The sequence below is a fragment of the Archocentrus centrarchus genome, chromosome 5 (genome assembly GCF_007364275.1).
Source record: "Archocentrus centrarchus isolate MPI-CPG fArcCen1 chromosome 5, fArcCen1, whole genome shotgun sequence".
NCBI lineage: Eukaryota > Metazoa > Chordata > Actinopteri > Cichliformes > Cichlidae > Archocentrus > Archocentrus centrarchus.
In genome coordinates this window covers 15409223-15424552 of record NC_044350.1, presented here as the reverse complement: position 1 = coordinate 15424552, position 15330 = coordinate 15409223, and the positions used below count along the sequence as shown (strand labels likewise).

The 15330-nt window shown below is 39.4% G+C and overlaps 1 protein-coding gene across 2 annotated transcripts in view; it reads left to right on the top strand.

The window, feature by feature from the left end:
• Positions 1–15330, top strand: part of LOC115779922 (growth/differentiation factor 11) — a 20501-nt gene extending 5171 nt beyond the window's left edge. The window contains exons 2-3 of one of the 2 annotated variants that reach the window (XM_030728817.1): positions 8551–8924; positions 14454–15330. In XM_030728817.1, the coding sequence (XP_030584677.1) occupies positions 8551–8924; positions 14454–14831 (752 nt within the window). In that variant the 3' untranslated portion in view covers positions 14832–15330. Of the gene's footprint in view, positions 1–8550; positions 8925–14450 lie in introns of both variants that reach the window. The other variant, XM_030728816.1, reaches the window with a different exon arrangement.

Sequence of the window (15330 nt, the reverse complement as noted above, 5' to 3'; positions counted from 1 at the left end):
TGTAGCTACGAAGGGGGTGGAGGGTGGAAGAGAGCAAGTCCACAGGGAGCAACAAGCAGCCCAGTCCTATCCTAAAGGGACAGAAATAATGGAAGGGTTTTATAGGTACAATTAAAAAGACCTGAAACAGATGTTACTTTTCACTAATAAACAAAATAATTACTTTGCACCAGTAATTAAGGCCTATGTAGGGACATGAGGGAGGAGGAGGAGGAGAAGGGGAGTGAAAAGATAAAATGGAGATCACTGAGGGGATTATTGTTGATGAATTTGTTCAGGCTCTGTGTGGTGATGTGTGAGGAGGTGCCAAGGATCAGTTTATGGAAGAGTCCATTAAATCTAAGGCATTTAAGCAAACGAAATGCTGCATGGGCGCAATGTTGGATCCCGAGAGAGAGCCACTGTGTCGGAAAGAAGCACAATTAACTGTGGATTACCTCATGATTATCTGCATGAAAATTTAATCAGCCCCTTTTCTGCAGCAAAAGAGAGCAGCATCTTACTGTATTTATCACCTGTGGTTGTATTTCTCCTCACTATACCCACATCCCCCTGGGACATTCATTATGGAAGTTGTGAAAATGCAAGGTTCAAGTAATTTCTTTAGGGACGAGAGCCAAGTTTGATTGATATAATGTACAGCAGAAATGGTTAAAGAGAAGCTCATGAAGGGAACTATAGCCATATTATGTTGATTATAACAGAGAAAAAGGAAACTGCTTCCTAGAGGGAGGTTTGGCACAATCTCGCCACACTGACTCTGTCTTTTAGAGAAATCTCTTGGCTCTGACTCTGACAGATTTGGGTGGCCTCAGGGATTTTTCTCACTAACTGAGAGAGTTTGAGCTTGCAGGCAGAAGTGTTTGCTTTATGTTTAAATAGTTGACATGAATCTGTAATGGACAGGATAGAGCTGGATGGGAAGGAGTTTTAAGAACAAGGAAATTCATATTTCAGCCTGCTGGAGCTGCTGATCAGTCAGTGTCTTAAGCTTCATGCGTGTTAAGCTGTGCAATATATCTATATGAAGCATTTTGTTTACATTTTAAAGGGCTTCACACAGGGCTTCAACATGAACTTAAAAAAAAACTCACAAGACATTATGCGTAGTAATTTAAAAGAGGTCAGCGAGAGTTGTGATACGTAGATTCTGGAAATTTGCCCCAGCCATAGCTAGTGTAATATCTGCTGCCCTAAATGTTTGAATGGCTATTTCAGCACATCCAAGTGAAAATATGATCACGGTCTTTATTTAGCTAAAGAAAGTTGAACCACCTTGGTAACTTGGTAACAGAGATAAATGAGGATGTCGTCTTCATAATTATGAAATGATTTTATTATTTCAGCAGGCAATAAAGTCATGTATTAAATCCCAGCCAGTGGCTGAAATTGGATTTCAGCCACTGGCTGGTTCTCACCTCGATTCCTTGTGACTGTAGCCCTGACCTTGTTATGTAATCGAGCAACAATTAGATGTCATTGTTGGAAGGGTGGGAAGCTGGTCAAGGATTGTGTTAACAAATTGATTATTGAGCTTAAAATAATTTGACTTACAATGAAAGCAAAATCAATCATCTTCTACATGAAATGTGACAGAATTTGTTTTTAAGGAATGATTAAGATTATTTTAAATGGAGATTAAGCTGCCATTGCTGGGTCTGAGTGGTGGATATTGTGGTGCCGCGTTATATGTTGTAGAACCAGGGTCTCAAACATGTGGCCCAAGGGCCAGAACTGGCACGCCAAAGGGTCCAATTCAGCCCACTGGATGGTTTTGCAAAGTGTGAACATTTTAGAAATCAATAATGGAACAAAATGTAAAACATTTTATGCCTTTCCACTGTAATCTATAAATAGTACATGAATGATTGTACAGTAGATTAAATGATTGCACAAAAACTTACATATGTTGTTGACACTGAACTTTTGTTAAGCTCAGTCTCAGGCTGTGTATCATTTGTTTCCTAAACAGATCACTAATGAAATTAGCAAAAATACTAATTTCTGTTGTCTGACAAATTGTAAAGTGAGTCGGACAAAGTGTGTTTTCATTTGGGTTCATGTGTTCAATTTTAAATCTTGGAAATGGCTCAGGTGAATATTTTCAGAATGCATGCAATGGTTTAACTTCAGATCAAATTTAACTGTTAAATGTATTTTCACAACATGTCAGTGGCAGCAGTGCAGAATTTCCAATACAGATTTGAATAAAAAGAGCTGTTCTTTGATGATATGTGGAACAATGTTGGCAGGAATTATGAAAAATAGCTTTTTCTACCAATGGAAAAATAATCTGTGTAAACTGATATCAGTTTTTCAATATGCAATATACTGTAGGTAACGGACAACTTCTTTAGTTTTGAAAGTTTTCTGCTGTCTGTTTGTAGTGTGCTTGTAATCCAAATAGTATTGGTAAACAGCCTGTGTGGAGAGCAAAGGAAGAATTGCATGTGCCAAAATAAAATCTCAGTCTATATAGTTTGATGAAGACTTTGTGTTTTATTGGCTTTTTAAATTTTGCAATTTAAACACTGTGTTTGAATTGCGTTGGCCCACCTGTGCACCTTCTTGTCCCAGTCAAGAAACATATGGAGCTCTCAAATAGGCAGACCCCTCTGCTGCAAGGACTAAAGTCTGATATCTCAGCTTCCACACACCCAGTGCCACTACTTGTGAAACGTTTAACACCAAATGCATAACTGTTCATGTATGCAATGGAACAAATTGATAAAATGTAGAGTTTAGTTTGTTATTTTATGCCTATTTTTGTCAGAGAAAGAAGGCGCCAGCATCCGGCCACCTATTACATAAAGAAACCGAGCCAAATACAGCAGCAAAAACAGGCTGAGAGCTGGACCCGGTTCCTGCTCTGGTTTCATGGATCTGCATTAGTGTCACTCTCTGTTTTAATCCTTGTTTTTCTTTCCAGTGACTTTCTTTTTCATGGTTGCATCCAAACACCAGAGAATCCAGATATACGGAACAAAGTTTCATACAATACTATTGAAAGTGTGCTAGGCTGTAATTATACTTTGTGAGCTGTATATCACTTGTAGTATGATGATTATAATTTAGATAATAAATCAGTAAGAAATCTGTAAGCACTCAGACCTTCCAAAAGTGATTATATCCTCCCTTTTCCATCATTCACCTCTGAGCTACATCCTTGCTGAAGTGCTCACATTTGGGTCTGAAGCAATAATCTTACACAAGGGTCGATGCAATAATTAGGTAAAGTAACTAACTGGATTTATGTTGCGGCATATTTCAGATAGAGTCCAAAACAATAACTAAATTATAGTTGTTTGAATGTTTTGAGAGAATGATGCCTGTAAACTGAATGAAGCTCCAACTGACTGAGAGAATTTTGAGGTAGCTGCAATAGTGTGTGAGCTAAAACACACTTTTCACTATCTGAGTGGGTTTTTTGGGAAACTTTACTAAAACTGTCAGTAAGTTTGAATAAAATAAAAATGTGAATAATGTTTAATGTGAAAAAAAAAACAGATGCTACAAGTAAGATAACTCTTTAAAAAGTCTTCTAAAGTATACAAGTTGTACAGAAAAAATTTTTGTTTTATTTTGGGTTTTTTTGCCCTTTTGTTCATTTTAGTTCAAAAAGGAAAATTTGCTCTGACTTCCTTTGGGAGCTAAATGTTATGGGTATTATGCATGACAGTTAGAGAATTTAATATTTATTTTATTTTATTTTATTTTTGTTAACTTTTAGGTTGTTATTTTATGGTTGTGTTTCCCTTAAAACAGAATAATTAAATCAGATATTTTAGTATTCATTTTGGCTTAAGTCTGTCAGCTATAATAATCAAAGCCATCTACTAACTTATGTAACGCAGGAGAAAAGTTTTGCATTTGACAAAGCAGAACGTTGTCCTGTGGCTTTAATGTCCTGCATGTATGTGTGACTGCACACAAACACGAGCGGTGAGAACCCGGCGTGCTTCCTGCTGTCCAGCTGTCCACCTTATTGCAGTTCTCACTGCACACTCGCTCTCCCCATCCTTCTGTCCAACAGACGTGCCCCTTCACTACAAACATGTGAAACGCTAAAAAACAATGAGTTTTACTGTGTTTGCTGAGGGCAGTTGGTTTGGAGCTTGTGTATGTTGTGCGTTTATGTGTGGCTGCATGTTTCCATGTGTGTGTGTTCACTGAGCTAGAACAGGGTGCATTAGGAGGTGTCTTTTGTTGCTCCTGGGGGGCTACTGTGCTCAGTCCTAATAGGAGTCTTGTGCCTGCCGTTGTCCCAGGGGAGGGCTTCTGAATGAGGGGGTCTAACTTTACACACATACACACACACACACACAAATACACACATACACACATACACACACACACACGCACATCCTCCATCCTTGGCTCGAGCTCGGCCTCCCCCACCACCTTCTCCATTCCCCTGGGATTGGCCGAGAAACAAAGAGGGAGTGGGGCTGGGGTGGGATGGGATGTTTGAGGGGGTGCACTGTGGCCCCTGTCTTATTAGAAGGGTCGTGAACGTGTCACGATGATTAATATGCTGAGGTGCGCAGGGATACCCTAGAGTCACATTCATTCAACGCAAAGGCTCCCAAACACACACTCACTGCAAAATGGCACATTTGCATTTCCCATTAAGAAAAGAAAATATAGATATATATGCAAATGAAACTCCGATCTAGGTTCATACCATTATGCATTATCCATGTGGACGTTAACAATAGGTGACCATTTCTCTCACTGCCACCCCACTCACCGCCACTGATTGGCGTATTCTGCCGCACATCTAGGCATCATGCCATTTCCACTGCGAGTTAGAAAAGTGTGAAGATTTTTGTTTTTTAGCTCAAAATATCTGTGTTGTAAACAGTTTATGAATTCCTGTCAAACTGTGTGGTCATTCGCTGTAAATGAAAGTTGTTGTTTTTTACTTTATTCAACAAATATAGTATTTGATTAAAAAAAAAAAACTGGCATAAGGATAAAATAAACAAGCTCGTATTAAGGTTGCTATCTATGTCATCTTCTTGTGATGACTGACAGGTTGCCATTGCAGTAAATTATAGTGAGAAGTAGAAAATATTAGAAACCTTTGTGAAAGTGTTCTTTTTTTCTGTTTCTTGTCACACTCCCATATAAGAATCTGTCCTTTTAGGTGCACTCCTTGGTATCATATTACTTATTCATTGTATAACTGCACCGTAACTTTCCCTCTCCATCTGTTTTCAACAGCTTACCCGGCTCAGTTCTCATCCATCCCTCAGGAACGTTGCTGTGTTCACTTATTAAAAGCATTTAAATGGGCGAGGATTGTATGAAAACGGACAGATGGCATGCTGAATAAACCCTTATATTCTATAAGGCTCCTCTTACATGCATGTATAGGAGGCTAGCCATGGAACACAGGTACCCAGGGAGTCCACCAGATGTTTGATAGGCTCACCTGCAGGCCCGCTGCGTGTTGGCAGTAAAATCCATGCGCTGCATAAGCTGCAATTATACCACAGGGAAATAAAGTGCTGTAATAATGAAGCAGGCAGGAAACATGAGGAGGAAAATCAAACAAACCTGTTTCCTTTGCAAAAACACAGCCTCTTTCTTTCCATGTTTCACCTGGATTTTAGTTTAAGTAAAACAAGAGGAGTGCTTTTACTGTAAAGGAATTAGTTTGTACTTTCATCTTCAGTTTAGCTCAGGAGAGAGGTGTTTTTCCTCCAGTAGGTGGTGCTGGACACAAAATCAGAATTCATATCTTTACTTTCATATTGAAGTCAGCGTTAAAACACTGTGCTTATACCTGTGCAAATTGTGCAGGAAATTAAGCCATAAAAACAGTCGTGCCATACAATTATAAGCTTTTCAACAGCAGTTAGTTGAAGTGGAAGGATTAAATGTCCCACCGGTTTTTGGATCTTTACAAGCTAGTCCTGCTTGTTTTGCACACGTGGAAGGCTCTGCCAAGGCGTGGGGTGTAATTAAGCTCCAGGCATTCAGCCTCCATGGTTTGCCTCTGACTTGTGCACTAACAGGATCCATAAAGGCACAAATTGATCTCACCTATCAATGCAGTCATTGTTTAACATGATGTAGCTCATATGCTGTGCATGTGTGTTTAATAACTGGGGTCCTCACTGGATCACGGTGTGTAGGCCCCGCTTCTCAGATTACTCTACTTGAGAAACTGGCCATTTCAGCCCTGTGGTGTTTGTTGGATTTTCTTTCTTTTTTTTTTTAACAAAGGCGATGAAATGCGTTTGCAAAGGGAGTCCTGGTGTATGTGTGTCCTCATCTGCAGAAATTCAAAACAACAAAAAGTATTAATCACAAGCAAGTTTGCAGAATCATTCATTCCCAGTTTTGTGCTGATGAGCAAACACAACACCACCCACATTAATTGCTGTGACCCCAGCAACCCCCCAAAAGGAGCATTGTTTGTCCAGCGTGAGACACTGTATAATTTACACTCACTAATGACTTGGAAATACAGGCTGAAGGACCACGTCTGTCCCTAGCTTGGCCCTTATTCAATGTTCGCCCTGGACTCTTCTAATGGACAGTCCATCTGTACCTCAGTGAATTCATATCCCTCAATGCATGCCCATAATTAAATTGCAGTGTCCTCTCCTGGTCAGTTGAGGTTTGATAAACAATCCACTGTTGGCTGAAGAATCTCCACCCTAATCAAAACAAAAACAAACTGATTCAGCGTTGCTGTGTGTGTCTGAGGTTTCCAGCGATTCTCTGGTAAAAAGGCGTGATGTGAAGAAAGACATTGCCAAAGGGCTGACCTTGACCTTCAAACTCAATCTGGCAGTTTGAGCTGCCCCTCCCCGGCACCCCTGAGATGTAAAGAGGCTGACAGGTTTGACCCCTGATCCCATTTCTTAACTAGGCTGAGGTTCCAAATAACCTTTTGACCCAGGAAGCAGGTTGCCTGAGCAACCTCAGATTTAGCAATGATTGACAAGTCGATACAGTTTTTCTTTGTGTGTTTTTTTTAAAAGATGAACAACCACAACTCAGAGAACTACAGGATCAAGAGTTTTAATGGTTAGATTAAATATTCTATTGTACTCTTGGCACATTATTATGCCAAATAGATACAGAATAAATTTCCCTTAGTAAATGAACGCTTTACATGGAAATGAATGTATGAATTCAATGGATGGATGTCATTATATCAGATGGAGGTCTATGTAAATGACCATGTGCAGATTTCACATGTGGTGCAAATCACCAAAACACCAGAGCCTGAGATCATGACAGGAATAAATCTGGCTGTTTTAGGGAACGCCTTGTGTTCTGTGACATAACCCTTAATCCAGACCCCAAATACATTTGGAAGAAAGGGGACCCACTAAAAAAAAAGAAAAAAAAAAACTTGAAAAGTTTTAATTTTGCTAGTTAAATGCAGGGGTAGGCCATTTCATTATGACTGACCCAGGGGAATCTAAGGTTACCATCTGGCCACTGGCCACATTACAGATTCTTGTTTTAATATGCAAATGTATCTGTTTTCCAACCTTAATGTAATCACACATGCAACTGAATAAATAACTGACAGCCTTCAAGCAAACGGCTGCCAGTTTAGGGTTAGGGCCAGTTTACTAAAAACTGCTTATATAAAAATAGATGCCAGTTTGTTTTTACAATATCAGGGTATGAAAGAAATACCGGTTATCTTCCCTCGGTTGAATTCACACTGTTTCTATAAATAACAGGCACTTTTTCCAAGTGGCTATAATGTAACATAGTAGATATAATTTTCATCATCTGAACATACAAATGGATTTGCATCTAAAATAACAAATATCCTTTCAAGAGCTAAGCTACAAATTGCACCCTTTTTTAATTCATTCAGTGCTTTTATTTATTAGTGCCATGCTGACCTATCATAGTGTTTGGCTTTAACATGAATAAGCGCTTCTGTGGTTTCTGACTTCTTCAAAATATAGTGTTTATATTATAGAAGGAAAAAAATTGATTTTTACTGAAGTTTTAAAACCTTTCTGTGTTCCTCTGAGTACTCATGAAAGCTATTTCAAAACTGTCACAGAGCTGCTGAGAGAAGCCGCAGATTCTTTTAATTAGTTAATTCTCTGTTATATTTTAAGGACCTCATATTGGAATGATGGTTTTCATTTATTAGCAGCATATGAACAGAGTGTCATGGTTTGCCCTTTTTAAACTTCACCTTTTTAATGCTTATTATGTTCAGTGAATTAAATTACAGACAGCTGTATTTTGTATTTGCATGTCCCAAATACTGAGCATTAAATTACTTGTTTAAAAAAAAAAAGCACCATAGTAGCAGCAACTATGTTTTTATTTATTAGGTGGTTGTTTTGGAATAGATAGTGATAAAGGAGTGGTAGAAAACTAGAATAAATATGCTGTTGAAAACACCACAAGTATGTTTTTTCATTGATCTTAAAATTAAATGAGTAACAGTCTTTGGGCAATCACTCTGATGCAGGTGAAATGAAGATAATGAATGAGGAGGATTGTGACTGTATGTGCATGCTTCTATAAATCAGACTGTCATCTGTTTCACAGCGGAGCCCCTGGTGCAGGTGAACGGGAAGCCAAGCTGCTGCTTCTTCAAGTTCAGCCCCAAACTGATGTTCACCAAGGTGCTGAAGGCCCAGCTGTGGGTGTATCTACGACCGCTGCAGCAGACCTCCACCGTCTACCTGCAAATCCTGCGACTAAAGCCTGTCACTGAGCAGGGCAGCCGCCACATACGCATCCGCTCCCTGAAGATAGAGCTCAACTCCAGGGTCGGTCACTGGCAAAGTATTGACTTTAAGCATGTGTTGCAGAACTGGTTCAAACAACCCCACACCAACTGGGGGATTGACATCAACGCCTTTGACGAGAGCGGCAATGACCTGGCAGTTACCTCACTGCGACCCGGGGAGGAGGGGCTGGTAAGGACCCTCAGACCTGTCCCTCGGACGGGGGAGTGAAATCACTTTGTGCACATACAAATTCATATTTTATTTAAAGAAGAACAGGCAAAATCATACACTGCTCAAAATATCAAAGGAAGATTTTTTAATTAGAGTATAGCATCGAGTCAATTCAACTTCTGGAATATTGATCTGGTTGGTTAAGTAGCAGAGGGTGTTGTAAATCAGTTTCAGCTGCTTTGGTGTTAATGAAATTAACAACAGGTGCACTAGAGGGGCAACAATGAGACAACCCCCCTAAACAGTAATGGTTTTACAGGTGGAGGCCACTGACATTTTTTTCCCACCTCATCTTTTCTGACTCTTTTTTCACTTTTGCATTTGGCTAGGGTCAGTGTCACTACTGATAACATGAAGCAATACCTGGACCCTATAGAGGTTGCACAGGTAGTTCAACTCCTCCAGGGTGGCACATCAATACGTGTCAGGCAGTTCCTGGAGGATGAAAGAATTGATAGCATTGACTGGCCCCCCACGCTTGCCTGACCTAAATCCAATAGACCACCTCTGGGACATTATGTTTTGGTCCATGCTGCCAGGTTGCACTTCAGACTGTCCAGGAGCTCAGTGATACCCTGGTCCAGATCTGGAAGGAGATCCCCCAGGATACCAGCCATCATCTCTTTAGGAGCATGCCCTGACATTGTCAGGTATGCATACAAACACATGGGTGCCATACAAACTACTGAGTACCATTTTGAGTTGCTGCAATGAATTTCAAATTTGCAAAATGTACTAGCCTGGCGCATCATTTTTCCACTTTGACTTTTGAGATGTCTTTGAATTCAGCCCTCTGTAGGTTTTTGATTTTGATTTCCATCAAACTGCGCGGCATCCTTTCATTCCTAACATATTAACCAGCCCATATCAGTGTAGATATCAGCATATTTTTTCCCCATTGAGATCTGATGTGTTTTCAAAGTGTTCCTTTAATTTTTTGAGCAGTGTATTATTAATAAAAGGTGATAAATCAATATTGATAATTGAACAAAAAGTCAAAAGAAAAGAAGCACGGTGGTGATCTTTCGCATCACTTCCCTCCACAGTTTTTTCTATTTTTATCTATACAATAAACTGTTTGTAGCACTTGGAGTTAAATGTATACAGAATATATAGCAGTTACTATAGCGGAACCACTACAGCTATACTGATTTTTAATTTTTTTAAATTGATCTCTTTTGAAGTTAGTTATTAGATTTTGTTTCCAGGCACTGCTAAAGTGTGTTTTCAGTCTCTGAATATTGTTTCCTACCATCAAATTAAACTTGCTCACATCAAGTGAACATGAAAGTGAACATCCTGAGCAGACTGTTAAGAAGCATACATCTTAAGCAGCTTTGAAACATCTGGAAGTTGCTGGAATAAAAGTAAAATAAAATGAATAAAAACTTGACTTCACAGAAAGAATATTCCCCAGCATATTTTTAAATACTCAATAATAAGATATTAAGGAAAACACAGTGGTGTCTCATTGGATGAAATATGAACCTCATAAAAAGGGGAGTGTTGCATAATGATAACAAATAGAAAATAACCCACTGGGCTGTTGACAGTTATAGTGACAGGTAATTTTATGTGCACCTTTATTGATAATAAAACCCAGTTTTAACAGGCTCCAAAACTCCAGAAGGCAGAGGCATTATTCAAATGAAAACAAAACATCCAAATCTCAACTTAACAAGCAGCAAAAAACACATCAAACCTAAATAAACACAATTCCAAAACTCAAAAACAACAAAAAATCCCAGGACCATGACTATACCACCTTACATGAAGAAATGTCTCCAATAGCCCTGCAGTTGGTAGGACTTTTTTTTTTTTTGTGAATCTGCATTAATAGAAAATCCTCCCTCTGCAGTAATGATACTGCTGAATCATGAAGGCCTCTGATGCTTTATTTCTGAGTTCCCTTACATGTATTTCCTGTATCATTTCAAACTGATGATAATGGATATTACCACAGCTCATTTTCACATCTAATGCAACAAAAACAAGTTTCTACTCTTTAGAAAAACTTTTCTTTTTGTTTTCTTAAAGCTAACAACCAAAAGGCTATTCCATTTTAAAAACGATGAAAACATTTTTATTTATTTGTGATGGCTTCTCTTGGAAAAAATGTGAAAACTTATTTCAGAGAGCGATAAATTGTTACACAGCGTTCCTCTGAATACTTGAGATGTTTTCTCTGCAAGCATGCTTCGCTATGTTAATGCTAAACCTCTGATGTAATGGATGGAGCTGCTTCAACCTTCAACCTCAAAACAAAATTCATCCGTGAACCATGAAGGACCATTAGTGATCCCAGAGTTACTGCAACTGATAGTTACAACATCCCTGTTGAATTATGTAGGCCACTGATCCTGGTTAAGCAACACCAAATATTTACCAAGTGATTGTTTGGGTCACATCTTCACAACACGTATCAGGGGTCAGCTCTGGTGTCTTGGCCAGTAAATCACTGCCCTTCTGAGCACACAGCAGTGTGCAATATTATTCTTGAACAAAAAAAAAAAAAGAAGGATCAAAAACACGGGCAAGTGTAAAAAAAAATAAAACAAAACACAACAAGCATGAAAGAGTCAAACTCTGCTTCTTCCTGATCCTCTGGGTCTTTCTTTCTACAACAAAAGCCCTAAAGGCCAAGCTGACATGGTCTCACCCCAATAGCCTTTCAGCTTATTTCCTCTTTTGAATGCGTCACAAAAAAAAAAAACGTGCTCGAGCCCAGCTGGAATCACTGTGGGGAGAAGAAGGCTTTGTAAAACAAACATGATGGAGTAAAATATTTGATCTGCTCGCTCTGCCCAAAGGTCAAGGTTATGGTAGCCTGCAGATGACCTCCTGGGTCGTGAGTCAAACCAAGCGTACAGAGTCACCCTTCGGCGTTTGAATAGATCGGTTTCTGTCAAAGCCCACTGAGTCAGAGATCAAATGGAAAGCTGTGTTTCTTATTTAAAAAATGACAAGTTAATTCATACATTTCAGTTCAATTTAAAATGAGTAGATACTGAATTTTAATCTTTATTTTCACTTAGGATTAAGATTTATTTCTATAATAAAACTTTCAGGTTACATTTGTAACTCTTTATACTGATCATCATGTTGCAGTTTAGGATAAATTATTTGTCTAAACTTTCTATTCATATCCATGTTCAGAGAAAGGCCATAACATATACACACATCTTACTTTTCTGATCAGTTTTACTCAAGTGACTGAATCCATTCTGAGGTGGATTGAGTTGGTATGGTTATTTGTGACTAGATTTAAAACACACTTATTGCTGAAGTGAAGCCAGCTGAAGTGCATTAAGCTGCATTCTCTCTAACAGCCAATAGGGGCGACACTTCAGGTTGAAATAGTCAGTATAAAAGTTTATAACCCGACTGCTCAGTTGATCCATGACCTCAGCAAACACCCTCCTGGTGAGTTTATGATCTCAGTCAGTACTTTCAAATCTTATTAGTAATGTTTGACTCCTTTTAGAGTGAGACAGAAGATAAAGCAGGGCATGAGTTCGGGTGGCCCTACCTTTTGACTGGCAGTCCTCTACTGTACAGTCCTTTAGTGCCCTCAGGTTTTCATTCACCTGTCATCTTGTCTCCAAAAAAACAAGACAGCAATGCCAAAATGCAGAGACACCAAAATACTGTTAGGCACTTTATATACTCTCAGTCCTAAACAATAAAATATTTTTTCAGGATTTTGTAAAATATGTTCATTCTTTTTAATTACAAATGTTTGATTAGAAGATTGATATTATTTTGATTATGAAGTTGCAGCAGCTTAGCTAAGTGCAAAGATTGGAAGGAGGGAGGAACAGTCTGGCTTGCTCCAAAGTTCAGAAATACATATACCAGCAAGTGTGTGTGTGTGTGTGTGTGTGTGTGTGTGTGTGTGTGTGTGTGTGTGTGTGTGTGTGTGTGTGTGTGTGTGTGTGTGTGTGTGTGTGTGTGTGTGTGTGTGGTTGCAGTTATAATCCATAAGGTGAAGTTTGCAAATACAATATTTTGAGATAAAAGGAAGATTGGAGATTGGCCTATAATTAGCTATTAGACAGCTGGGTCAAGTGATGGCTTTTTAAGTAACGGTTTAATTACTGCCACCTGTGGTACATAGTCAGTTAATAAAGAGAGACTGATCATAATGATTAATGATAGGACTTTGAGCAGTCTTGTAGGAATGGCGTCTAATAGACATGCTGATGATGTAACTATTGAAGTAAGAAAGACCAATTGGAGAGAGAGTCCAAATAAATATCAGTAGTACTGAAAGTAGCTGTAGATAATGATAAGTCTGTGGGTTTCTCTAATGGTTAATTATCAATTACCATTGATATAATAATGGCAATGGTAATAGGTTATAACAGTTGGTTGCTGTTCAAGTAGACTGACTGAGGTCAGTTAAAAAAGTTATTCATTAGCAGCAACCCTGATAAGACCCCAGTTGTACTGACCTAGAGAACGTTTGGCAACTACGCAGCAACCGCCAGTTGCAAGGGTAAGGGTTATGAGTGGTTGCTGGCAGTCGATGGCTAAAGCCACTGTCACGCAGGCCTAAACACCAGTCAGTGACCCCCATGGTAACCACTGGTCACCAGGAAAAAAATGTGCATTCCTCGACTCACCGGTGAGTGGTTGCGGGAAGTTGCTTGCTGTTGCTAGGTGAAAGTGGTCACAAGAAGGTAAAGGGTGCTGCACCAAAAACCTCCCTGTGTTTGCTTTGGTTGCTAGCAGACTGCATGGAAAACCCCAACTTTTTGGAAAACAGCCACTAACCACTGAGCTCAATTGAAACTTGAAGTGTGATGCAATTTTAAAGTAGTTCTACCGTACCATTGAGCCCAACATGTTTCAAAGAGTGCAACTTTTACTGGTCAAGTGGTTACCTGGCAAGTGGTTACTGGTCATGTGGTTTTCCTTATCCCTACCTCAATATGCACTCACTCCCTGTTATTCTGAATGTCTATTGGTTGTACAAATGTACAGTATCAATCAAAAGTTTTGACTGGTACCGTACATCACAATGTGAAGTTTGAACGCGGTTGGCAAACCTGAACTGTGTTGCACTTTGCTTGACAGAGGAGGAAACTGTCATAGTGCAGTGAAAATGACAGAGAGCGCAGTAGTGCTGTTGTCACGTTGTATGTGAAAGCCTACAAATGAGTCAAAGTGCCTATCTCCCAAATTTTGTTTCCTCAATTCATTATACCAATAATATATAGGATTTTAAAAGAAACACATAGGCAAACACATTTAAGTCTCAGATAAAAATGTTGGTGCTTTTTAAAATATCAATAGACATTGTTTATGTCGTTTATGTATATGTCATATAGCTTGTCATTTTTATGGACAGAATTCTGGAGTAAATATTAACAGTCAACAACTTGTCTAATTGTATTTTCCTTTTCCATCATGTTTCTGCTGTTCTCTTATAACCACCTCTTTCTTTCTACCCTGCCCTGCCCCTCCTCCCCCTGATTCCAGCAGCCGTTTCTGGAAGTGAAGGTTCTCGAGACAACCAAACGTTCTCGGAGAAACCTCGGCCTGGACTGCGATGAGCACTCCACTGAGTCTCGCTGCTGTCGCTACCCTCTAACTGTGGACTTTGAGGCGTTCGGCTGGGACTGGATCATTGCCCCTAAACGGTACAAAGCGAACTACTGCTCCGGCCAGTGCGAGTACATGTTCATGCAAAAATACCCACACACCCACCTGGTGCAGCATGCCAACCCCCGAGGCTCCGCTGGGCCCTGCTGCACCCCAACCAAGATGTCCCCCATTAACATGCTCTACTTCAATGACAAGCAGCAGATCATTCATGGCAAGATCCCAGGGATGGTGGTGGATCGATGCGGCTGCTCTTAGGCTGCCAGAGGAGGCACATACTTGTGTACAGCCCACATTAAATCACCCAAAACCCTTACTGAGCTGTCCCCTGGCACCAGAACCCACTCCTCGGCACCAGATTTCACTTCTGCTCAGCCACAAAAGCATTCCACTGGGTTTCCATTTGTCCAGTAATTAAAATGATTCTAACTGTACAAAAAAAGTTAAAAATGAAATAAGAATCAAAACGGAACTGAGTGATGGAAATACAGTACGTTATGAATTATTTAAAGAGGCTGTACTTGTGGAGCAGCTTTTGAAAGTGGTAAATGAGACATTATAGAATATCTGTTAGTTTTGTGGGTTTTTAAAATATTTTTAATGACATCTTTGTGAAATATCCAGGTTAGTGGATTGAAATGACAGGAGACAGGAGCATTTACATTTTTTAGAGGAATTCCAGTTTTAAGGTGAGTTTGCAAATGCTTCATTCCACAGATACGTTTATTTCCAATGAGATAAAAATGGTCACAACGGG